Raw genomic sequence first — 22,099 nt, 5'->3', positions numbered from 1 at the left:
GCATATTTTGTATAACCCAAAAGGAGAGATCAGAAAACGAGGTGGAAAGCTCGATTTCTGTCAGACCACTTGAATTACAGTGTGTTGAAAGGTAGTTTTGTCAGCTGCTTCAGCTTTAAAACCTAAAAAATAAGAAGTTGTTGATTTTGAGATACTGTAGTATAGGGCTGCATGATTCTGGTCAAAAATAAAATCCAGATTTTTTTCCTCTAAAAACTCCATTTTGGATTTCGATTTTTGGGTAAAACTACAAAAAACAACATAAGTCTTTTCAATAATTTTGTTTTTATTTTAGAATTTAGTAAACAAATTTTCCTATTTGGAATGAAGTGCAATTGCAAGAAATCCCTCTTGGGATTTGTGGCTTGGTAGCTCATAGCGTTTGTTGATTACGTTCAGCATGTTTTTGAACCTAGCCTTTTTTCTTGTACATATAGGAACCATATCTTTTGCGAGATGAAATGCCACCGCATCTGTGGTCATTTTCCACCTAGCCTCTGTCTTGGTATATGGGACACCACATGAGAACAAAGCCGCTAATGTTACCTGCTTATGGGCTGGTGGTGGCGTTTTAGCCTCATGTCGTTTTCGTGTGCAGGTCGCAATGCAATGCACTGCTCCCACTCTGGTGTGTGATGATGTTTGAGGTGCTGAAATAAGTTGGTTGTGCTGCTCTCTTTGACAGATTCTGCCTTCAGGCAGAGTTTGCAGCAAGGAATGGTTTGGTCTTCATCGGAATTTTTGAAGCCATACCAATTCCACACTCTTTCTCTTGTGTGTGGAGACCAAAGACTGTGGAAACTGCTCTCACAGTTTGGAGGAGGAGCCTATGTTAGCCTGGGGGCATGAGAGAGATGAAATTTGATTTGACAATTACCCTTTTTTAAACATCGTCCTAATTAAATCCAATTTCGGTTTAATATCAATTAATCATGCAGCCCTACTGTCGTAGCATGGTTAGGCTATACAATATAATGGACTAAAAAGCAACACATTCCTTTTCTATAAACATACAAATGGATCCCTCTATGTAACTAAAACATAATATATCCAATAATAATAATAATATATCTAATGTTTGTGTTAATATACACCAGTGAAAAACTAATCATGAGTATGTTATAGTATTTCTACCATGAAATCCTCCTAAATCCCCCTAAATGTTACACACCAGACCTTTAAATTAATCTATAGATGAAAATTTTGACAATTGAAAATTGATTGCAGTTGGCTTGTTCTAGCCTCTCAACTCTTAAACGTTAATATTTGCTGCCTCAGTGGTATCTTTTGATCCCTTGTAGAGTTGAGCAAAATGATCAAAAAACAATATCATAGAAATTTTTTTTTTTTTTATAAACAGTAACAAAAAGAACATTCAGAAACAATTACCATCAAGGCTGTGAGACAATTACGACTCCTCAGTAGGGCATTTGGTCCACTCAACTGCTTTTTTATTTACACAGCAGTACAATAAATTAGGTTCCCTTGTAATTATCATCCCAATTACAAGGCGATTAAGACCTTCAGTAAGCCAGTTGAGAAGCAAAATACTATTATTGTCCCCATTTGGAGATGGGAGATGATGCTGTGTTTCCTCCCTGCTTGAAAAAACATTCACAGGCTTCAGCCTGAAACTATTTCTGATAAAAGACCTCCAGACCATTTCTGGCTCACTATCTTGCACACTGTATGCAACCCTGCTGCCACTGTGCCACACTGTTTTATTTTACAATCGGGGCGTGAAAAGCTCCCTACTCGTGCTATAGATTATGAGCTGAGTTTTATTTGTTGTTGCTGCTGTTGAAAACCCAGCCCTGTGGCGTCCCCTCTGCAGCTCTGGCTCCTGGTTGAATAGTTTAGAGGGACTCTTTGTGTGCTCATTTTTGTCTGTCTGGGTAAGTGGATGCTTGTGCCCATGCCTGTGCATTGTGCGAATGTGTGTGCGTCTGTTGTACGAAGGACAATTGAATGACCTAGACCTCAGGGCTCCCTCCATAGATTAAAATACAAACCTACTGACATGCTGTGGGTAGTGCTTCTATTAACTAGTTCTCTTTGCTTCTCCAGTGCCCACTGTTAGTCTATGACCCACATTTAATCCATCCAGTAAGAGGTACAACTTCTGAAAGAAAAGAGGATTATTAGAATATTCATAATAATATAAAGGTCACTTGAAGCCTGCAGGCAGTGTGGTGTGGTGTATGCAGCAATGTGCCAGCTGCCACACATAGAATCATTGATGAATTGCTGTTAATTCATTTAGAATTTTTATATATATATATATATATATATATATATATATATATATATATATATATATATATAAAATCTTGTGAAAGAGCAGTAACTTTGCTATCAAGCAGAACAACAGAGGAATAAATGAGTAATAATGCAAGTAGCTTGGGCTTCTGGTTGTGACTTGACAGCCAAACCACCAGGAATACCAGCAGTGTAGTGGCATGTAAATGTGAAACCAAGCATGTGGTTTTTTACAGTCATCTCACATTCATAAGAAAGGAGGAAATGTATGGGCTGATTACCAGCAGTGGGACCAGTAAAAATGAACCATCAGTGAGAGCAGCAGGTAGACACAAAGACATACAGAAAGGAGGAAAGCTGGTGCTTACTGTGGACATAGAGGAGCTTTAGACGAAGGAGCTCTGTTTTCTTTATAGTTAAACAGAAGAGGCATTCAGGCTAGGCACTCATAAATGTTTATGTCGCCACACAATACACAGGCCTAATAGTCCCACCCTCTTCTAACCACCACCTACCAGGACCCACATTAAACACAGTATAGAGAGCCTTGCTGCAGAGTAATTAACTTAGGGCTTATTTCAGTAAAACGTACTAGTCTGAACAAGTGTTTATTAGAATTTTTTTTACCAGACCATTGTGACATTTTATAAAATGTTGAGGCACATACCCAGCTGTTTTTATAGGTTTGCTTAAAAAACAAATAGACAACAGAATGTGTTTTTCCTAATTGAAAAGCTAAACTGCAAGCGAAAAGACCATCACTAGAAAATGGTTAAAGCCTGAAACGCCCGCAACTGAAGAATGGATCGATATCGTACAGGACATTTACATTCTGGAGAAGTTGACATTTTGTTTTTAGGGTCAAAGGGAATCTTTTTTCACTATTTGGTCAAAATGGACAAACTATGTAAAACCTGTAGCTAGTTGATGTGAATTGAATATATCGGTTATGTGAAAACATTTACTTGATACACATGTCTGTTTAGGTTAGTGTAAACATACACGCCTTATCGTGTCTTATCTTGTTGATGAAGAAGCGGAGCAGGCCCTCTCCTCCCGCCCACTTGTTATATTTGTTCTATATTCTACAAAAAATTAGGAGTAGCAACTCACTCTTCGTTCACATTTGAGGTGTAGACATTGAATTGTACCGGAAAGGGAAGTTTTGTGTGATCTCCTTCTTCGAATAAACAAAGATTGGAGAGAGAAAAAAAAAAAGCTAAAATACTCTCTCTTTTAACTACCTGGACAACTATGTTTGCCATTTCATCTTAAAGTACTTGAGAGCTTTATACTGACTTGCTGCCCTGATTATCCACACATCTACTGCCACATGTCTGCAAACTGAGCAATAATAAACCATGATCAAAGTGTCTTCTAAACCTCGAAGCTTTGCACTACATTTTAAGTGATGTTATGACTAATTGTTTCTCTTCACCTCACACAGTCTCTTTCTGCCATCTTGTGTTTCTATAACCTTGTGACTTTCTTGCATTAAAGATACTGCCATAAAGCACAGCATTGAGCTACACTTTATTATGCCTGTACATGACAGAAGACTCCAAGAACTTATCCTGCACTCACATTCTCATATTGCACAGAAAACATATATGCATGATTGTAACAAGTTGGACTGAAGCATAGTTTGTGTGACCTGAGATCTGATTGACCCACCCACTGTTGAAGTTACAAAAGAGTTGTTGTAGAAATATCACGAATTGTGGTGTTGTGTTGTTTGATTTGAGCCATCTAGTCTCCAGTGCAATTAGAAGTTGCCATCATAGGAATAAACACACTTAAGAATGTAAGGTGAGTCACAGACAGATTAGGTTGGATTATATTTTTATGTGCTCCTACATGCTGGTTGTTATGCTTGTTAGGGTTCAGTGCAACCTATTTTCAAGCCCATTTGTGTTTTGTCGTTTCAATCCACATTGCAGATGTTGCTACATATTGAGTGGAGGTCCTTTTGTTTTTATACTTGTGAGAGTCAAATAAACCTGCACAATATATCGTTTGAGCGTCATCATCGTCAATGTATGTTTGCGCAATAGTCACATCGAAGATCCTGCAATGTAGGAGGCAAATGAACTTCATGTGTTCTCATGTGATTTCAACCTGGGTACCTGACGCACACTACGCACAGCGATCCACCAACCACAGGCATTCTCAATGAGTTTGCCGAAGCAGACCACACCCCTGCATGTGGAGTGAGTCGCTGGTAACAACATTGAAAAATGAGCAACGAACAACAGAACATTACTGAAAATGAAGGCTTGGTGCCAAAAAGAAAACCAACGTCTGTTATCTGGAATTATTTCAGCTACAAGAAGGATGATAGATAAACCCATGTTCTGTGTCGCCACAACAAGAGGAAACATGGCTAATTTATTTGACCATTTACATCAGCATCACACAGCTATTATATTCTCCTGAGTATTTTTTCACATCGCAATATATATCGCAGGGTTAAAAAAATGAAATGTCAGTTTTTTCCAATGTCGTGCAGCCCTAGAGTCAAAGTAGGTGAGTGGTTTTTTTGATAATTTAAGGTCAAAGTGTGATCTCATGACTCAGGGGTAATGAGCTTTATGTCAGACCACAGGACTTCCATGTTTACAGTGACTGTTAGTCCTCAATGCTTTAAAGCAAATGACAACACTGAAGATGGTTAATGTAATTGTTTTTTAATTGTTTTCTCTGTTGTGTGCTCTGCACTTTCCCATCACAACCTGAACGCAACCCATTCTCACTAAACAGTTATGGATCTTCATTGCTGTTCGATAATATGGATCTGTGTTATGTAGCGCCTGTTGTGGGGCCACGCTCTGTTAGCCACAGTCCGCCAGCCCCTCTGTTCCCATGCAACCCCAGCACGCAGAGCACCTTCATCACTGCACTGATATTTTGCTCCTAACCATTGACCCGTGAATGGTGGGGCTTCTTTACCAGTCACTGGCATACTGAAGGGCATGTTTGTGTAAGTTGTAAAGTGTAAAATATTGCCTGTGGTGTATTTGTAGATGGAGAGAATAGGAGAAAAAAAACATGTTCTGTCTCACAAAAAGCATACATTATTTATAGCTGATTGATGTAGTACAAACACTTACATTGTGTAGTTTATGTGCTTAGAAATTGCCTGTTATTATGTAAATCACTGATGGTATTCAACCAAAAATCTAAAGCTTAAAAATATTGAGCTTTTAACCCAATATGAAGAATAAGGAGCATGAATGTCAAACACTTGAGTAGCAGCAAAATCCAAGGTTTGGCAGTTTTGCTTGGAATAAAAAATGAATTCACTTTGAATGTGATGATTTGGTTGAACATATCCATACCATCTTGGGTGTCTCATTTTACTCATTTGTTACATGAAATGCAATACATGCTAAGAGTACCTAGCACTTAACATCACCTGTAGTCTCCTTTAGTTACTTAGTAAGTGGAGTGGATGTGCTCAGTCTTCAGTCTCCTTCCTGTAGCTCACTGTATATTCAAACAGCACAGCTGGAAAAGTGGAAAACCCACCACTGGACTTCTTCCTCCATTACTTCTCTACTCAGCCATTAACCAGAGCCACGTTCCATACCAGGGCTTTCTGCCTTCCCTGCCATCCTTTGACATCAGCTTAGCTTGCAACACACATTCACCGCTGTATCCCATACTGCTGCTAGTTGATAACCAAGGACATAAAGAGGATTCCTATTGAAAAGGAGACCAGCCAGCAGGAAACCAACCACTACAATGAAGACAATAAATAATTCACTAAGCACTTAACTATTTCCTGTTGAATTTTCTCTCTTTCCTCTCTATTTTTCCCCTGCTGTTCATCTCACGTGCCTCAGGCTTACATTCCACTCTCTTGCTCCACATGCAGCTTTCCTGTTGAGATATGATACCTGCCGCTACTTCTCCGCAGTTTTTGTTTTACAGTGTAGCAAACAGTAATTCACTCCCTATATTATTGTTTTTACAGACAAATAAGGCTTCTTTCCAGGAAAAGACACTTATAAACAATGCAGCATCCATTGAAATGTGTGCTGGGAGGGGTTTCCCTCATCGTCATACCGAGGTGTCAAGAATGTACAGAATGTATTCTGTAGAGGACTGTGTGATGTGACCAAAATTTCATACATAACACATGTACTGTCAGTAGTTTTTACATAAAAGCACAGCAAAGAAAATACCTATTTCTTATATTTTACATGAAATACTTAACAAATAGGCCTAAAGGGTTTTGAAAAATTATTTTTTTTGTTGACCAAAATATAAAATATAAATGGTTGACTCTGTTAGTATGGTTTTGTGGTTTACATCAGATTTGTCATACTTAAACCACACCGAATTGACACAAGTACTCTCTTTTTTTTTTTCTTCGCTGGTTGGGGCCGTTAACCCTTCCTCTGAATCTCTCTGTTCTGTGTCACTTTCACTCTACTCTGTTTGTTTGCATTGCTGTCATGCAGATGTTTTGCCTGCATACATATGTGTGAAAGAAAGCTAAGCATTGTCCCCTTGATGAAAATTATTGGGATTTGAGACATGATTTGATAAGTGATGGAGTGCAATATGAAGCAATAGTTCTTTCTCTTGTGATACAATAAGGGTCAACATATCACTCGGCTGTAACTGTATTTTAAATATAGACTAGTCTATAGCTCATACTCGCATCCATTTATAACACAGCTTTCTTGATATTAGGTTGTCTGTGCAACCGCATTGCAGCGTTGATGTCAGTGCTGGGTTATTAGCCTATTCTGTTTATGTCTTGTATGTACTTGTGCCTGTTTTTTTGCTGCTGTGTCTGCCCGAGAGGTGCGATAATTATGTTAGATCTCAAGATTGCTTTTCAGAGCAGTAATTTTTAATTGTCTCCCATATACACTTTGAGTCTTTTTTTATGTTTCTTCCCTCTTCAACAGCTGGCACAGTGACCTCTGTGACTCTCATTGCAGCTTTTTTAGCAGGCTCAACAAGTCCACATATGCAGGGCTTACACACTCACTTTCATTAAGCAGCCCATACTGAACAATTCAGCAGGAGGTGACAGCTGTGTGTGTAACCTTACGCACTAACTCGTCTGTGTCCCACCACCCTGTTTTTATCCTATTCTGAGGTGTGTGTTGGGGGCCGGGGGGTTGGGAGGGTGGGAACAACCAGCTGTCCCATGTAGATCACACCTGTACTGAATAAGAACCAGGTCAATCTGCCATCCTGTCAGGGTTCAGTCAAGATTCTGACAATCCCATATGTCACCAGTCAGCAGTCAGCCACTAGATACACCACCAAAATACTCGTGTACATCTTTTAAGAACATAGATAGGGAAAATCATGTCAATATTCCGTTACTGATTTTACTATTTCACTTTTCTATCATTTTAGTTCTGTAACAAATCATCTAAAACACAACAGGCATGTAAAAGAAGTACTAACAAAGGTTTCAGGGTTACTTGGATAAATGACTGTTTGTAGTCTACTGTATTGTGTTGTGCAGTGCAGTGAAAATATAACCAGTCTGGAGCTGTTTGTATTGACTGGGAAATGAGCTGTCCCCGTTTCATAGAAGCTGTCCTATAAATAGAAGAAAAACACACACTGTCTCTACTCTCATATCAAAAACTGTTTATTAGAAAGCAGTCTTGCAAACAGCTTCAAGGATGTCTGACTATTGGCATCAGTTCTGAATACTTGAATACAACATTTGCATGCACAAACATAATTAAGTAGTTATTTGTTTCATTTGAAGAGACGATACATCAGTTTTGGCAGCTTACCTAAGGCAGGCAGGGAAATCCCTGTTCATGTTTTGAATGTAATGTGACTTGAGGGGGGTTGGACATGTTGAACGTACCGCTTTAGAGTCGTGACACTTGAGCAGGTGGGTCTGCTGAGGTGGGTTTCTGCTGTGGTAGGGGAACCCCCAGGCTGGTCAGATTTCAAGGGAGGACAGTGTGCTTTGGTCAGCGCTATGTAGGCTATGTTTCGTCCTTTTTGCAACACAATTAACCATTAACTAGGGCTGGGCGATATGGAGAAAAATCATATCACAGTCATTTTTTTTCATATCAGACAATATCGATATGTATTATGATATAAATCAAATTACTGTTTTTGTCCAGCTGAAATTTTCTGTTACTCATAAGTTAATTGTGAAGACATCAGAAGGTTATTTTTGATTTAAGTATGATTTATTTTTTGTCAGAGGATGAACATGACAGATGAGCTGAAGAACATTATACAGCTGTTTCAGATAAATAAAACAGGTACAGATATTTATAGCTAAACTAAAAGTCTGACCAGCAGGCAAAAGCTTTCAAGGTTTAAATGAGAAAACAAACAAAACAGACCATCTTCACGAAACAATACCAGGTGTATACGTGGGGTTACGTTCCGTAGCTGCCATAACTGGCGTAAACCGAAAATGAAACTTAACATGCTTTGACCGTCCAACTCCCAGCTTCTATGCCGCACCCTGCTTTTCAGTAACCCGGTCGCCTGAGTTCTTGGTCAAATTTTCTGCCGAGGTAACACTCATTACCTCCCGCTGCAGCCCGAACATTAGCATGTGTGCTGCGGCTGCTCTTATGCCCGTGCTGTGTGTGTCAACCTAAATTAACATAGCTCTAGCATGATTGGTTTGATGTGGCACTACTTAATTATGATTGGCTGTTCTTATGTGTGTCAAAACATGGAAGAATGAATTCTGTCAAAACTGTATCAAGCATGTCCCATATTTCTATTGAGGAAAAGTTATATCATGATATACATTGTTCGTTTTATCGCCCAGCCCTACTATAAATGCATGAGTGCAGTGAAGTATACCTTGAAAAATCCATTCAAGTGGTAATACATGCTCATATATTGAAATGCTTTGGATTATTTATACATTTGCACCCCTGTTTGTTGAGTCTCAGTCCGTGTGTTTGTGTTTTCTTATTGCATAATGAAGCTTTAAGACAGTTCAGCTACTTGAGGGCTCCCAGGGACTCTTACTATACCACAGATTAGTGAGAGAACTCTCCCAGGCTTTGTTCAAGAGTTGTTCAACTCTGGAGTGTTTGTTTTAGATGTCCCCAAGGCCTGTTAGAGCTGCAAAGTGTTTAAGCAATTGAAATGCCTCTAAAAGATGTTTACTTGCCTAAACTCTATTTATTCCTAACAATCGGAGTCTAATGATTCTCTAATTAATTTTCTCTATTAAAAGTCCTTCGCAGCTGTATCAAAGAGTAACCGCAGTAATAGGCTTTTACTGCCAAATTATAAATAGCAATAGATTTTTATTTCTGCCACCTCCAAAAGATGAGAAATCAACTCATCTGTAAGAGGAAAAAGGGGCGTTTTGTCATTTTTGCTTGAAAATCAATGATTAGTTAACATGAACAAAATAATTGCAGATTATGGTCATTTTGCTCAACTACATTCATAGTTGATAGGTGCAATGAATGAATAAGTTGTTACAGCTCCAGTTTTAATACTCCGTTCATTCTCCCAGTGTGTCAGTATAGCATGGAGGTTTTTCTTGCAGCTAGACTCGTTTGCAGTAGAAGCAAACTCTTTTACGTGAGAAGTGACTTAATAAGAAGCATTTTGCAAAATAGCTGCAAATTTATTGAACTGTTTTTGCACTGTTACAGCACCACTTGTGAGGGTTTTATGCAGGTGTATGGAAGTTTGTGAAGCTGACCAGCATACAGGCGTGTTTGTTTAGCCCAGAGACTTGAAAAAATGTCTTGTTTTCACTCTGTGGTTTCTTTGAGTCTTTTACTAAGTCCATGACTAGTCAGATTCAGTGTGAGAGACATTACAACTGATGATCTCACCACCTCATTACTCTGGTCGGCAGCAGGCAGGCAGCTGGGGAGAGCAGGGGAGGTGGCTGGTCTGGCGCTGTTGGCAGAGTGTGGAGGGTGGTGGACACTGCGTGGTTTTAACAGAGCCATGCACTGTATCGACTGTATGCGCTCTCTTTCTTTCTGTCGCTGACTTTCTCTTTTTCACCCTGTTCATTTCTTTTCTGTGGATGATGTCATTTCCAGGCTTGGCCAGACTTCCAGTGAGCTCGCGGAAGGTGGGGGGGGATGATGGCCATTCTCAGAACAGATGAGGGAGGAGGAGGTGGTGGAGAGCTGAATAGGGAGCAGAGGAGACACAGAACCGGCCCCATGTGCATGATAAACAGCTGAGCCACGGGGCTATGGACAAGGATGTCTGTGGGCCAGCTGTATCGATCATAGCGGTGACTCAGTACGCTGAAGTCACTGCTTCTTACATCTGAGCTGAGATACTGGGCTGCAGCTGTAAACTCACACACAGTCCTTCTGGGCCTGTTCAAGTTATGATTTAGTGATGTTGGCCATAGCCCTTGTACTCGTGCCAATAATGAGGGAGCAACAGGGTCAGACAGATAGGATTATCTGAGGTTGAATTCATATGGTGCTACAGGGAAATCCAAACCATGTGTCCTACAGATTGCCATAGTGTAAAACCTTGCCTGGCTGACAACAAAGCTGGCGAACACAGGTATGTATAGCCTCAGGGTATGAAAAAAACCCTGACACTGGCAGCCCTAGCTGTGCAATTCACACTCTGTTTGGGTGCACTGAAGCAGCACAGCATCCCCTGTGGCTAAGCTACAGACTATTGATCCAGACAGCTGTTGAAATGAACAGGTTGTCCCCTTTCACAGGGCCTTCACTGTGTCTAGTCACTCTCTGATTTCCTCAAACTCCATGACTTCTTTGGAGGGTTGACTGGATAGATGGTGTTTAACTTTAATTCACACCATCCATAAAAAAAAGAAGCAGAACACACTAAAAACACACATTTTAAAACCTCCTACAGAAATGATTATATCTGTGTCACATTGTGGTTGCCTATAAACTGAGAGTGGACAAGTGGGTTGTTTGCAAGACTGACGGAATTGATCCATCTGTACTGGCAGTGTCAGCCTGTGCAGTTACATACAATCACGAATGAAGGTCTAGTCTCTGTGCATATGGTAATATTTTGGATGTAGTAACAATGAGCAGAGAGGGGTGGTGTGCAAAACACACAAAATGAAGGTTGCCTCATATTTTAACATTATTTTGTACATTTTTGATAGTTTAAGATTGTATGTTTGAGATGGTGAAATGACACATTTCAAAATTGTAATTTAACATTGTATTTTCCTTGATGACCAAGCAAATATACTTTAATTGCACTCACAAGTTGTAAAATTGCTTAAAATAACCTTAGCATGACTTTCTCACCTAATTGTGCTGTCCAGGCAAATGGAAAAAATCTATTTTTGTCATGAACTATTTTTTAAATCATGGTGTTATGTTGCATATTTCATGTTTGTTTCCATGAAATATCTGATAGCTAATGCAGATGCATTTATGTAAATGTGAGTACTTGTTGCTGGATGCTGTTAAATAGGTCAAATGCATATTTTGAGGTGACTCAAACAACATTTCCAGTAACTCAGAGGTACATTGAATCAACAGGGAGCCTGCAGAACAGCTAATGTTTATTTTATTTGTGCACAACACTGATAAGAAATATGCAGTGCAAAACAAGAGCCTGTAGGGTCATGAACGCCTCATCACATGCATTCATGTTGAGAAAGTCGACTGGATGCATCAACATTTTTAATGAGGCCCAGAGTCGTCCTCGGCTGCCTCGGTACTGCACTTTGGCTTTTACTCGGAAAAAGGGATGATAAGGATTAGGGGTGTGGAGATAGAACAGTAGGGTGGATCTGTGCGCGGCATGTGGATCGATGGTGCAGATGAAAGCACTGCCCAGCTGGATGTCGGGTTTGTGGCGTTTTCCTGCTGTTGATTGCTATTCGGCATTCTGCGCTTTTGCGCTGAGGGCCATGGAATGTCAGATCCCGCTGTCATGGAGCTGAGAGGAGATTACAACAGATAGAGGTGTCATTTTGTCACTGATAAATCTCCTACTTCCTGCCGGCTCCCTCTGCTGTTATTAGTATTTATCTCCCAATGTAGTTTGGTGTAGAGAGCAGAGGTGAATAACAGCAGTTAGTGAGTAGTCTGTTCTCCCGGGATGAACAGACTCTGGGACTCAACTCTACTTGGGTAATATCTTGGCTCTTAACAGTAAAATAACTGTGAAGTTGCTCAGCTATTTTGAAGCTGCTCTCAATTATGTACCATAAAGTAATCTCCATCTCAGCACTATTTAGAGTATTCCAATATAACCACACTCTTCTGCTCTGTCCTTGTCTGTCTTTGTGTGCACTCACACATCTGTGCACACAATGAACTGCAACATGAGCCTCTATGACATTGCCTGTCGAGCAGATTTATTGCTGGGAAGTAGATGAAATTCTACCGTAACAAATAAAATCTCTGGCGTCTTCCTCTTCTGAAAGATACTATTTTTGTTTCAAGATCTTTGCTAGTCACTTCACAAAAATTTCCAACGAGTGTCAGTGTCTGATAGTGATACTTTTCAACTTGCTTGTGCCATCTGTTAATCTAATTTCCCCCTGAGATTCTATCCTCTTCGACTGACCACTCATGTTTTCTCTGTTTTCCCTCAATCCATAGACTCACAGCGATCCCATCTGTCCTCTTTCACCATGAAACTGATGGACAAATTCCATTCTCCCAAGATCAAGAGGACTCCATCCAAGAAGGGCAAGCAGCTGCAGCCTGAACCAGCAGCCAAAAATACAGACAAACCTGCTAACAAGGTGTGTGTGCAGTCATGTGCTGGGAAATGTTTGTGTGTATTGTGGGAAATTCATCTCTTTCCCACCTTTATTTGTTTGCGTATTTGTTACAAGATTGTTTTCCTGTCTACTGTTTTTTTTTTTGTGCAACTGTATTCCATTGTGTCTGTCTGTGCGTGTGTGCAAGCTTCACTGCTGATTCCCACAGACTCCCAGTCACAGTGGCGGCTGGCTGTGCTACAGCAGGTGTCTGAACCAATAAAGACATGAATGGAACTGGGCTGTTTCCTGAATGAACTCCTCCACTCCCTCTTAAGGTTTTTGGTGTAATGAGTATATTCCCCAGCAGCCCTGCTGTGAAAGACTAGAGACTCTGTTAAACCCGTTGCTGTCGTACCAACATGGCTTGATGCCATATTATTTGATAGATGGTGCTTTGAGCTGCAAGCTGACTGGAAGCAGAACATGGGAATAATAGAAGCATAGTAGAGAATCCAGACTCCTGTTACGGTCTAAATACTAAATAGGTTGTTTGTAATAATTTAGTCAGTTCAAGATGTGAAAGAGCTTGTTTTATTCATCAGGATGATTTTCTTCCTTCTTCTTTTTCTTTTTAACTAGAAGGTGAGTCGGTTGGAGGAGCATGAGAAAGAGGTGGTCAGTGCCCTGCGCTACTTCAAGACAATCGTGGACAAAATGGTTGTGGAGAAGAAGGTGCTGGAGATGCTTCCAGGCTCAGCCAGCAAGGTCCTCGAAGCCATCTTGCCTCTGGTTCAGGTGGAGGCTCGGATACAGCACAGGTGAGTTTCACTAACAAGGAAGTACTCCAACTCCATTTTTTAACCTTTGTTCCACACTAGAAGTAGCCAACAGTAGATTCCTAATGGCTAAAATAAAAATGTTTTGGCGCAAGAAAGTGTTGATAGGATGATACTAATTGGCTAGTATCACCCTTTCTCTGGTCACAGTCAGAAATGAACATCTTTGACGTAATTAGAAACTGGAAAACCACAGAACAAGTCAAAGTAATAAACTTCTAAATACACCTAGAACTGAACATCACGCTACTTGTAAAAGGTGGAATATTTTTTACATTTCAAAGGCTTCTTAGCTGGACTTAGTGACTCTAATAATACCCATTTGCAACTGTCAGAGCCAATTTCTATGAATACAAAATAGTTTCTAAACTATCCATCTCCAGTTTAAACCATAAGTGGCATTACTCCACATTTACTTGACATTTGCTGCATTTGAGCACTTTGCCAACATTTTATCAGATACTTGACAATTTTATAATACAGTTAAGGCAACTATTAACTTCACTGTTGGGTAAATATATGAATTCATACATAAATGTGAATAGATTGGCTGTTGCAAAATGCAAATTTCCCCATTGTGGGACAACAAAAGCATTATATTTGCTCATGTTACCTGCTCATTTTACCTTTATTCTGTGGTTTATGTGGCAATGTCAGATCATTTCATCTGTGTGGAAATGAGGAGGTGTTGACATGGACATGTGTCTGGACAAAAACCACAGACAAAAATATGAGCAGCATCAGTAAAACACTGCATATGTAATTTGTCAACATGTGAACTTACAGCACAAGATAAACATTTCATCATGTTTTAAATTCACAAAACAAGTCAATGAGTCTCCCCCCCCCCCCAAAAAAAAAATGTTTTTTTTCCTGAGCTGCTCATTTCCTGTGTACTATATTCCCGTTCATTCTTCCCATTCCTGCCTCTTGACATTACTTCTAACATGACGGGTATCCGTGCAGGACAAGTTTGAACTAGTGTGATGTGGAGTACCTTTTGCGTCGCAGCTTGTGAAGATTGATAATATGTTGCAACAGATGACATCCTTTATTTTAGGACTTCCAGAACGTGTACAAATTTGATGCCTGAGGCCTTTACATTTGTTTTGCTAATCAGGAATGTTACCTTCAAGGAGGAGAAATATACAGTACAAACATTTCAAGTAAATTTGCTGTTGAAGTAGTCCACTCGTCCTGACAGAATGAACCCTTACTTTAAGTTATTTTAGCTGAGGTCTTTCTCTTTTGGTATGGACATGTTAGAACTTGTGTTCTTTTGTCTTTGTGCGTCTTCCATCCATCACTGCAGATGAAGGCACGGAGGTCACAGGTGACAGATTTTGCATCTCACCGCTCTGTGTTTAGAGGCAACTGATAGATTGTTTTTTGCAGCATTGAGAAGCAACCATCTGTGGAGATTTGACCCCAGTCTGATGGAGTCAAACCCCACTAGATCTTTTTTTTTTTTTTTTTTTGAAGGGTGAGGTGGGGGAATTCAGCCTGCATGTACTGTAAACAAGGCAACACTAGCTTGTAATTACACACTTTCTCACAAAGGAAGCTTAGTTCTTTTTTGGCAAATAAACTGCTGTACATCAAAATACAGCTATGTGACAAACATTGAACAAAGTTTAGTTGAAATTCCTGGGATACTCACCAAGAGAAAGCCTATTAAAAGACATCTGTTTAACATTCAGAATGCACCGCAGAGTTAGATTATCTACAGTGATTTAAATCAATACTGGTCAAATAACTGGGTCAGCAGTGGGTGTAACTCCTACTTGCTGTTGCCACAAAGTGTTAATTTGAATAAATGGCTTATTTGCCAGAAGATTACTGTATCAGTCCTCATGAGTAATCTGTAATGATAGTCACTGGTCATTCAAAGTTGCAAACTTTATCGTAATTCCACTGTTACATGTATACAGCACTTAGTTTGCTTCTCCTTTGTAGGTCAGACCCTACCATCTTTCTAACTGCTCACCCAGAACCCTCAGATCCTTCCACTAACCCCCATAGCTGCAGTCAGCTCCTAGTCACCATAGGGCTTAGTTGTGTGGATATGGGAGATGGATATTCCAGCATTGTGAATCAGTCGCAGCATGTTGATACAGGCCTCGGCCACACCTTGGTGTCAGCTCTGTGCTCATAGTTGAGTACAGGCAGAAACAACAACCTGCTTCCACTCAACACTGCCACAAGGGAGCTTTTCCCAACCCCCAAGGAATACCTGCTGTTCCTCAAAGTATAGTTTAATATATGGATGTTTCTTATTCTCATGTTTTTCTATGACCCTGTTCAGACCTGAAATTAAAATGTGACCTGAGCGATCTGTTCACTTCTGACCAGCTGTAAGCACATTTGTTCACGCCTGTCATAGGAATGCATCCCTAAACGTGCCTTGAGTAATCATTTTTAATTAGATGAAATGATCATTGATTTGTTCAATATGTAAATGAATAAGGTCATCTACGGCGTAACGTAACACAAGCTTTCATTTGCAAGTTTACTAGACTGGCTTTGCTGCATTTCTTTGCAGTTACAAGTGTGACCACTAGGTTTTCAGAAGTGTTTTTCAGTACATGAGGTAATGTACTTGGCCAATACATAAACAGTGATACTGCAACTTTGACCAATGGATTTGTTTTATTGACACACTATTTAGGAACAATTGAATCTTGAAGTACCTAAAATATGTAGAATTTATCCTGAATTATAGGTACTGCAGATACTCTGTTTTGTCAGAAGGGAAAAAAGTGGTGAAGCATCATTCGGAGCCAGCGCTGAACACATGAAGCACCTATAATACACTTACATGTGTACTGACACTTTTGAACTTTCACTTGTACAGTAGATGTAACCAATCCATCCCAGGATGCATTTGTGTCTCATTCATTAGACTGGATTATTCAGGGTGCGTCTTAGTGCCAGGTCTGAACAGCGGCCACATGATTATTCTTACCTCTGGTTTAACATGTGTCTCCCCCCGCCCACCCCCCCATCTCTCCACATCCTCTCTGCATCTCTGCTCCTCACATTTTCTCTCACCTTTGTCTGTCCTCCCTCATTGTGCTCAAACCTGTCCTGGCACCCTTCCAACAGCTCGGCACTGTCTTCCTGTCATAACCGCGTGTATCAGAGTCTGGCTAACCTTATCCGCTGGGCAGACCAGGTGATGCTGGATGGCATCGACTTGGAGGACAAAGAAAATGTGGCATCTGTCACCAGTGTCATCAAAGCTGTACTGGATGGTGTGAAGGTAGGTCTAATGCTGAGTGCTATCCCTTCATGTGGTGTCTAAAATTACACACCACAGTTTTGGGGATGGCTTTGAACTGGCTTGTTTCTGTAAACAGGAATTGGTGAAGCTGACCATAGAGAAGCAGGAGCAGCCATCACCTACCACTCCAAACAAACCAGCACCACCTTCTTCCACAGCAGAGACGTAAGTGCAGCGTGTGCTTTCTGAAATTCAAATATGCTTGTACACATGTACACAGTCAAAGTACTTCCTTCACTTAGACAGCTCTTATGTGTGTGTGCAGCAGCGTGTCATCAGAGATGCCCTTGATAGATCGGGAACAGGAGGTTTCGAATAAAGTGGCTCCCGCAGCTGCTCCTGCTGAGGCTTCCTCTGACGCACCAGATGAGGACGTAGCCCCTCCTAAACCCCCACTGCCTGAAGCCAAGATGGCAGAGCTCAGGTGAGAATGACACACATCCCAAAACTATAGCATTGTACTATTGAACATGTTTTTTACTGGAAGATGTGACTATAAATTATTGGATCCTATTTTGGCAATGATGGACTAAATCTTAACTCTCAACCAACCGTTCTCATGGGTTATGCTACAGTTCAGCAGAAGTGCTGGTACTTTGTATGGGTTGATGACGAAATCAAAAATATGTCTTCACAAGATCACATGTTACATGTTTGACCTTCATTCAACGTGGGTTTTTTCTGTTTTTCTCTGCATTGTGAGATACAGAGATGCAGTGTGACAGTGTTGTGGCCACAGAAATTGTTTGACCTTTTGCGCTGTTGTACCAAAAGCAGTAGTGGCTGTGTTGTATTTTGTGATTCAATGTTGTTTCAGTTAAACATATTTTTAACCAAGACTTTCAGTCTGTGGGTGTGAAGGGGGTTTCTGTGTTTCTCTCATTTTCACTCATCTTAATGAATCTACTTTTAAAGGTGCGGGAGACTTTCGTGACCAATTTTTCATCAAATCTGTAAAACCTGTCATAGCATAAGTATCATGAATCTGTAAGTCTTTCTGTGATTACTCACCTGAATCTCTTGCATTACGGTGAACAATTTCGAAGTGCCATCCACCATAAACAAACCATATGTTTACAAACAGAGGCGGGAAGTAACTCGGGCATCTTCGGAATTTTGTCGCGATGTGCATTGTGGGAAATGTTCTGCTGCTGTTAGGCGGCGGCGCGAGCCTTCGCTTCCCACAATGCACGTCGCAACAAAATTCCAAAGATGCCCGAGTTACCCCCCAACTCTGTAAACATATGGTTTGTTTATGGTGGATGGCACTTAGAAATGGTTCACCGTAATGCAAGAGATTCAGGTGAGTAATCACAAAAAGACTTACAGATTCGCGATACTTAAGCTATGACTGAGGTTTTACAGATTTCATGAAAAATTGGTCACGAAAGTCTCCCGCACCTTTATAATTGGAAACAATTTGGGGCTCAGTTTATTTTCCAGTGTATCACTGATTAGATGTTTGATCCATCCATCCAAGGACTTGCTGTGAAATCTCTTTTGGCTCTCATACTTATAGGCTTACACACTTTGTTTTTTTTGTTGGTCTGTCTCTACATTTCTTACTCTTTCTGCTGTTTCTTCCCATTTGTTTCATCTGTGGTTTCCCATTGGATTCTGTGAACAGAGCACAGTTGAGTGCTGACGCTGGCCAAAGAAGACCCTCCCAAAAGGAGAAGTATGTTAGCCCATAGGATCATCTGTCTCCATTATAACATCCCACCCTAGACCCATTAAAGCTTCTGGATTGGATGAAAGTGCTTTGATGTGCATGGTTGCATTATCCCAAATGTTTGTCATCCTGGGTATTTCTTGAAGAATTCATCATCCAATCAGAAGATTGCCCTGTGCATGAATGTGTGACTGACCTATGCAGTGTTGTTTTTGCTGGTCTCCATATCATGGTCCTTGATGTCCCTCTCTTTGACCCATTTTGACCGTATTAACTCAATAAGATAATGTAGGTTTGATATGCAGGACAGCTTCATGTCATAGCAGAGAAGGCTAACATGAACCACAGTCACTTTTCATCTCACTGTTGTCCAGACGGGATAATAATATTCATGTATTCATACATGGTTTTGTGTGCATACATGTCTAAGAAAGAGTGTTTTACATGCTTGCCTGGTTGTCTCTATTAACTTTGAAAGAAATGTCCAACTTTGTTAATTTATTCTGAATTTCTTTCTTAAATCTCTCCATAGCCCTCCACCAGCCCTGCCACCTAAGAAGCGCCAGTCAGCTCCTTCACCTACACGGGTGGCAGTAGTTGCCCCCATGAGCCGTGGCTCTAGCCTGCCCTGCAGCGTCCACAGACAGGTGAAGGTTTATCTTGTTTATTCTTTATTGAGGATCCGCATTAGCCGACACACAAATGCCAGGCTGGTCTTCCTGGGGTCCTCTAAAACAGGGGTGGCCAACCCTGGTCGTGGAGAGCCACTATCCTGCATGTTTTAGATGTATCCCTCTTCCAACACACCTGATTCAAATGATAAGCCTATCATCAAGTTCTGCAGAAGCCTGATAACGACCGTCAGGTGGGCTGGAAGAGGGAAATATCTAAAATATACAGGATAGTGGCTCTCCAGGACCAGGGTTGGCCACCCCTGCTCTAAAAAATAAAAAAATAAAAAGGTTCAGGATGCAAAATCACAATACACAGATCCAGTTACAATACATACAAAGGTCCAGTTACAGTAAAAAGAAAGGGGAGGAAGAAAAGCAAAGAGAAAAAAAAAAAACAATTCCCAAAATGGTAACATAAAAAGACTAGTCCCTCTGAAGCCTGAATAGTGACTTTACATGTTTTTGAAATGCTTTCTTACTTGAAATGTTTCTAATATTTCAAGGAAGAGTGTTCCATAAAGAAATAGCTCTATATACAACAGTGCTTTTCATTGAATTGGTTTTCGGCCATGGTGATGTAAGTAGACCTTGAGTTGAAGTTTTGGCTCTGTTTTATGATATATCTTCAGGTTCAGACCATATACAACAAGTAGAAAGTAACCACCCTGTGACACAAATATTTTATTTATGTGTCTGTCTTTGCAGCAGCAGGACTATGAGCAGGATTACCTTCAGAGGCGTTTCTCTGGGGGCAGCCAGTCATACGGAGGAGACTCCCCTCGCTTGTCTCCATGTAGCAGCATGGGGAAACTTAGCAAGTCTGATGAACAGCTGTCCTCCATGGAGCAGGACAGTGGTCAGTGCTCTCGCAACACTAGCTGTGAGACTCTTGGTAAGTCCTCTAGAAGCCCATTTGAAATGTGCATTGAAAATTTTGTAGTATGATTACATTCTTTAAAAACAACCTATTTTCTGGGGATCCACTTTTTTTTTAATGATAAACCATTGCAATCAAATTCACAATAGACCCTATATATGTCATAAGATTAGCTCATTTCTACAAAAATGTATATCCCATTTCATCACCACCTTCAAATAATCATAAATAGGTGAATCAAGCATTTAGAACAGATATGGTATAAGTCAGTCTATGTGTGCGTACCTGTGTGCATGTAAATCTTGTTGTTGTTTCCAGTTCTTACACGCTATGGCTGTGGCATTAAAAACATGTACACATGAAAAATGAGACCAAATGAGTACACAAACAGAGTTAACAGCTATCTGTATGTCCCTCTCATTAGGAAAAGGAAAACTTTCATTCATACAAATATCAGAACACAGTCAACATTCAGTACTTTCAAAACATGTCCATCTTCAGAGTTTCTTGAAATTGAGTTTTATGGCTGTTTACATAAGAGCTCCTGCAGTCCACCTGTTGTTCATAACCTAGACTTTGGGAATGGATGATGTAGTATATTGTAGATATGTACAATTGAACTACTATATATGATGAATTTAATTTTAATCTTTTCTCTTTCCAGACAATACAGAGAATTATGACCCGGACTATGACTTCCTCCACCAGGACTTGTCTGTTGGGGATAACCTGCCCCCAATCCCTGTAGGAGGGTGCCTGAGCCCCCTTCCAGAATCTCACAGCGAGTCCTCTTCCCCAGTTCCCGGACAGCATCCCTCACATCCTCGCTTCAGCGCTCCCCCACCGCAGCAACCAGAATATTGGACCCCCCAACCCAATCAACCTAATCCCTTGTCCCGCATTAGTGCACCTCCCGCCCTGCCCCAAAAGAAGCGGCGTAGCACTCAGACATCGGCCTTCAGCGACGGAGGGTCGAGGGTACTGTATGAGCGTTACCCCTCCCAGTATGACAACTTGTCAGAAGAAGAACTGCACCCCACACCGCCTTTCCCCCTCTTCACACCCATCTCACCCATGCCTCAAACAAATGGGGGTGTGTTCGTTGCCCAATACATAGCCAGCGAGAATGCAGATGTCCCTGCCAGCCCACCGCCTCTGCCAGAAAAGAAAAGCAGACACAGTAAGTGAGGGGTTGAAGGTGTAATAAGGGAGCAGTGACAGGCAAGTCAGAGGAAAGACCTTCAAATGAGTTGAGGTACAGAAACACTAATAAAGGAAAGGATAAAGAAAGGAACAAAGCTTATTTAAGAAGGGATAGTGAGACATCGGCTACAGTTGGTCATCAGTTCATTGAAGCATGTCAAGAAAATGTTCCACTGTGAATAGAGGCAGGAAGTGAATACCAGGATATGCTACAATGGGTCGAACTCTAGGGGCATAGGGGGCAACATTTGGTCATTTCCTGACACACCTGCTACATCACTTCCTCTGTTGCTACTGTATTATGTCATTCCATACAGCCCTTCCTGCCTTTAGCTGCATGTTCAGAGTCGGAATCAATTTAATGAACAATGAAAAGTAGTTTCATTCAAAACAGGATGGTTGATTTTTCACCAGACAAAATTTCTATGTGCAACTTACTTGCATTTAAAGTTGGTTTAATGTGAATTTTGAGTTTTGCATTTGAAATGTAATTTCATGAAAACGTTTCAGGTGTTTTTTGCCTTTTGTTGAATAAGTTCTGATGTTGTGGAGTTGTTTGACTGACCCCTGCATTTTCCTGGGTCTTCCCATAATGTGCCAAAACATGGCTGGTAGTACAACAAGTGCTT

At 40.7% G+C, this 22,099-nt stretch overlaps 1 protein-coding gene across 11 annotated transcripts in view; it reads left to right on the top strand.

Moving 5' to 3' along the window:
• Positions 1 to 22,099, top strand: part of rapgef1b (Rap guanine nucleotide exchange factor (GEF) 1b) — a 54,074-nt gene that overhangs the window by 12,827 nt on the left and 19,148 nt on the right. For 4 of the 11 annotated variants that reach the window (XM_030149142.1, XM_030149138.1, XM_030149145.1 and 1 more), the window contains exons 2-10: positions 12,819 to 12,964; positions 13,565 to 13,743; positions 16,867 to 17,023; positions 17,121 to 17,209; positions 17,310 to 17,468; positions 18,672 to 18,722; positions 19,249 to 19,363; positions 20,096 to 20,282; positions 20,932 to 21,447. In XM_030149142.1, coding sequence (XP_030005002.1) covers positions 12,819 to 12,964; positions 13,565 to 13,743; positions 16,867 to 17,023; positions 17,121 to 17,209; positions 17,310 to 17,468; positions 18,672 to 18,722; positions 19,249 to 19,363; positions 20,096 to 20,282; positions 20,932 to 21,447 — 1,599 coding nt within the window. Of the gene's footprint in view, positions 1 to 12,818; positions 12,965 to 13,564; positions 13,744 to 15,073; positions 15,095 to 16,866; positions 17,024 to 17,120; positions 17,210 to 17,309; positions 17,469 to 18,671; positions 18,723 to 19,248; positions 19,364 to 20,095; positions 20,283 to 20,931; positions 21,448 to 22,099 lie in introns of those variants that run through there. The other 7 variants (XM_030149143.1, XM_030149149.1, XM_030149140.1 and 4 more) reach the window with 6 other exon arrangements.

This window comes from Sphaeramia orbicularis, chromosome 12 (genome assembly GCF_902148855.1).
Source record: "Sphaeramia orbicularis chromosome 12, fSphaOr1.1, whole genome shotgun sequence".
NCBI lineage: Eukaryota > Metazoa > Chordata > Actinopteri > Kurtiformes > Apogonidae > Sphaeramia > Sphaeramia orbicularis.
Note: the sequence above shows the minus strand (reverse complement) of the source record. Positions and strands in the feature narration are given on the sequence as shown.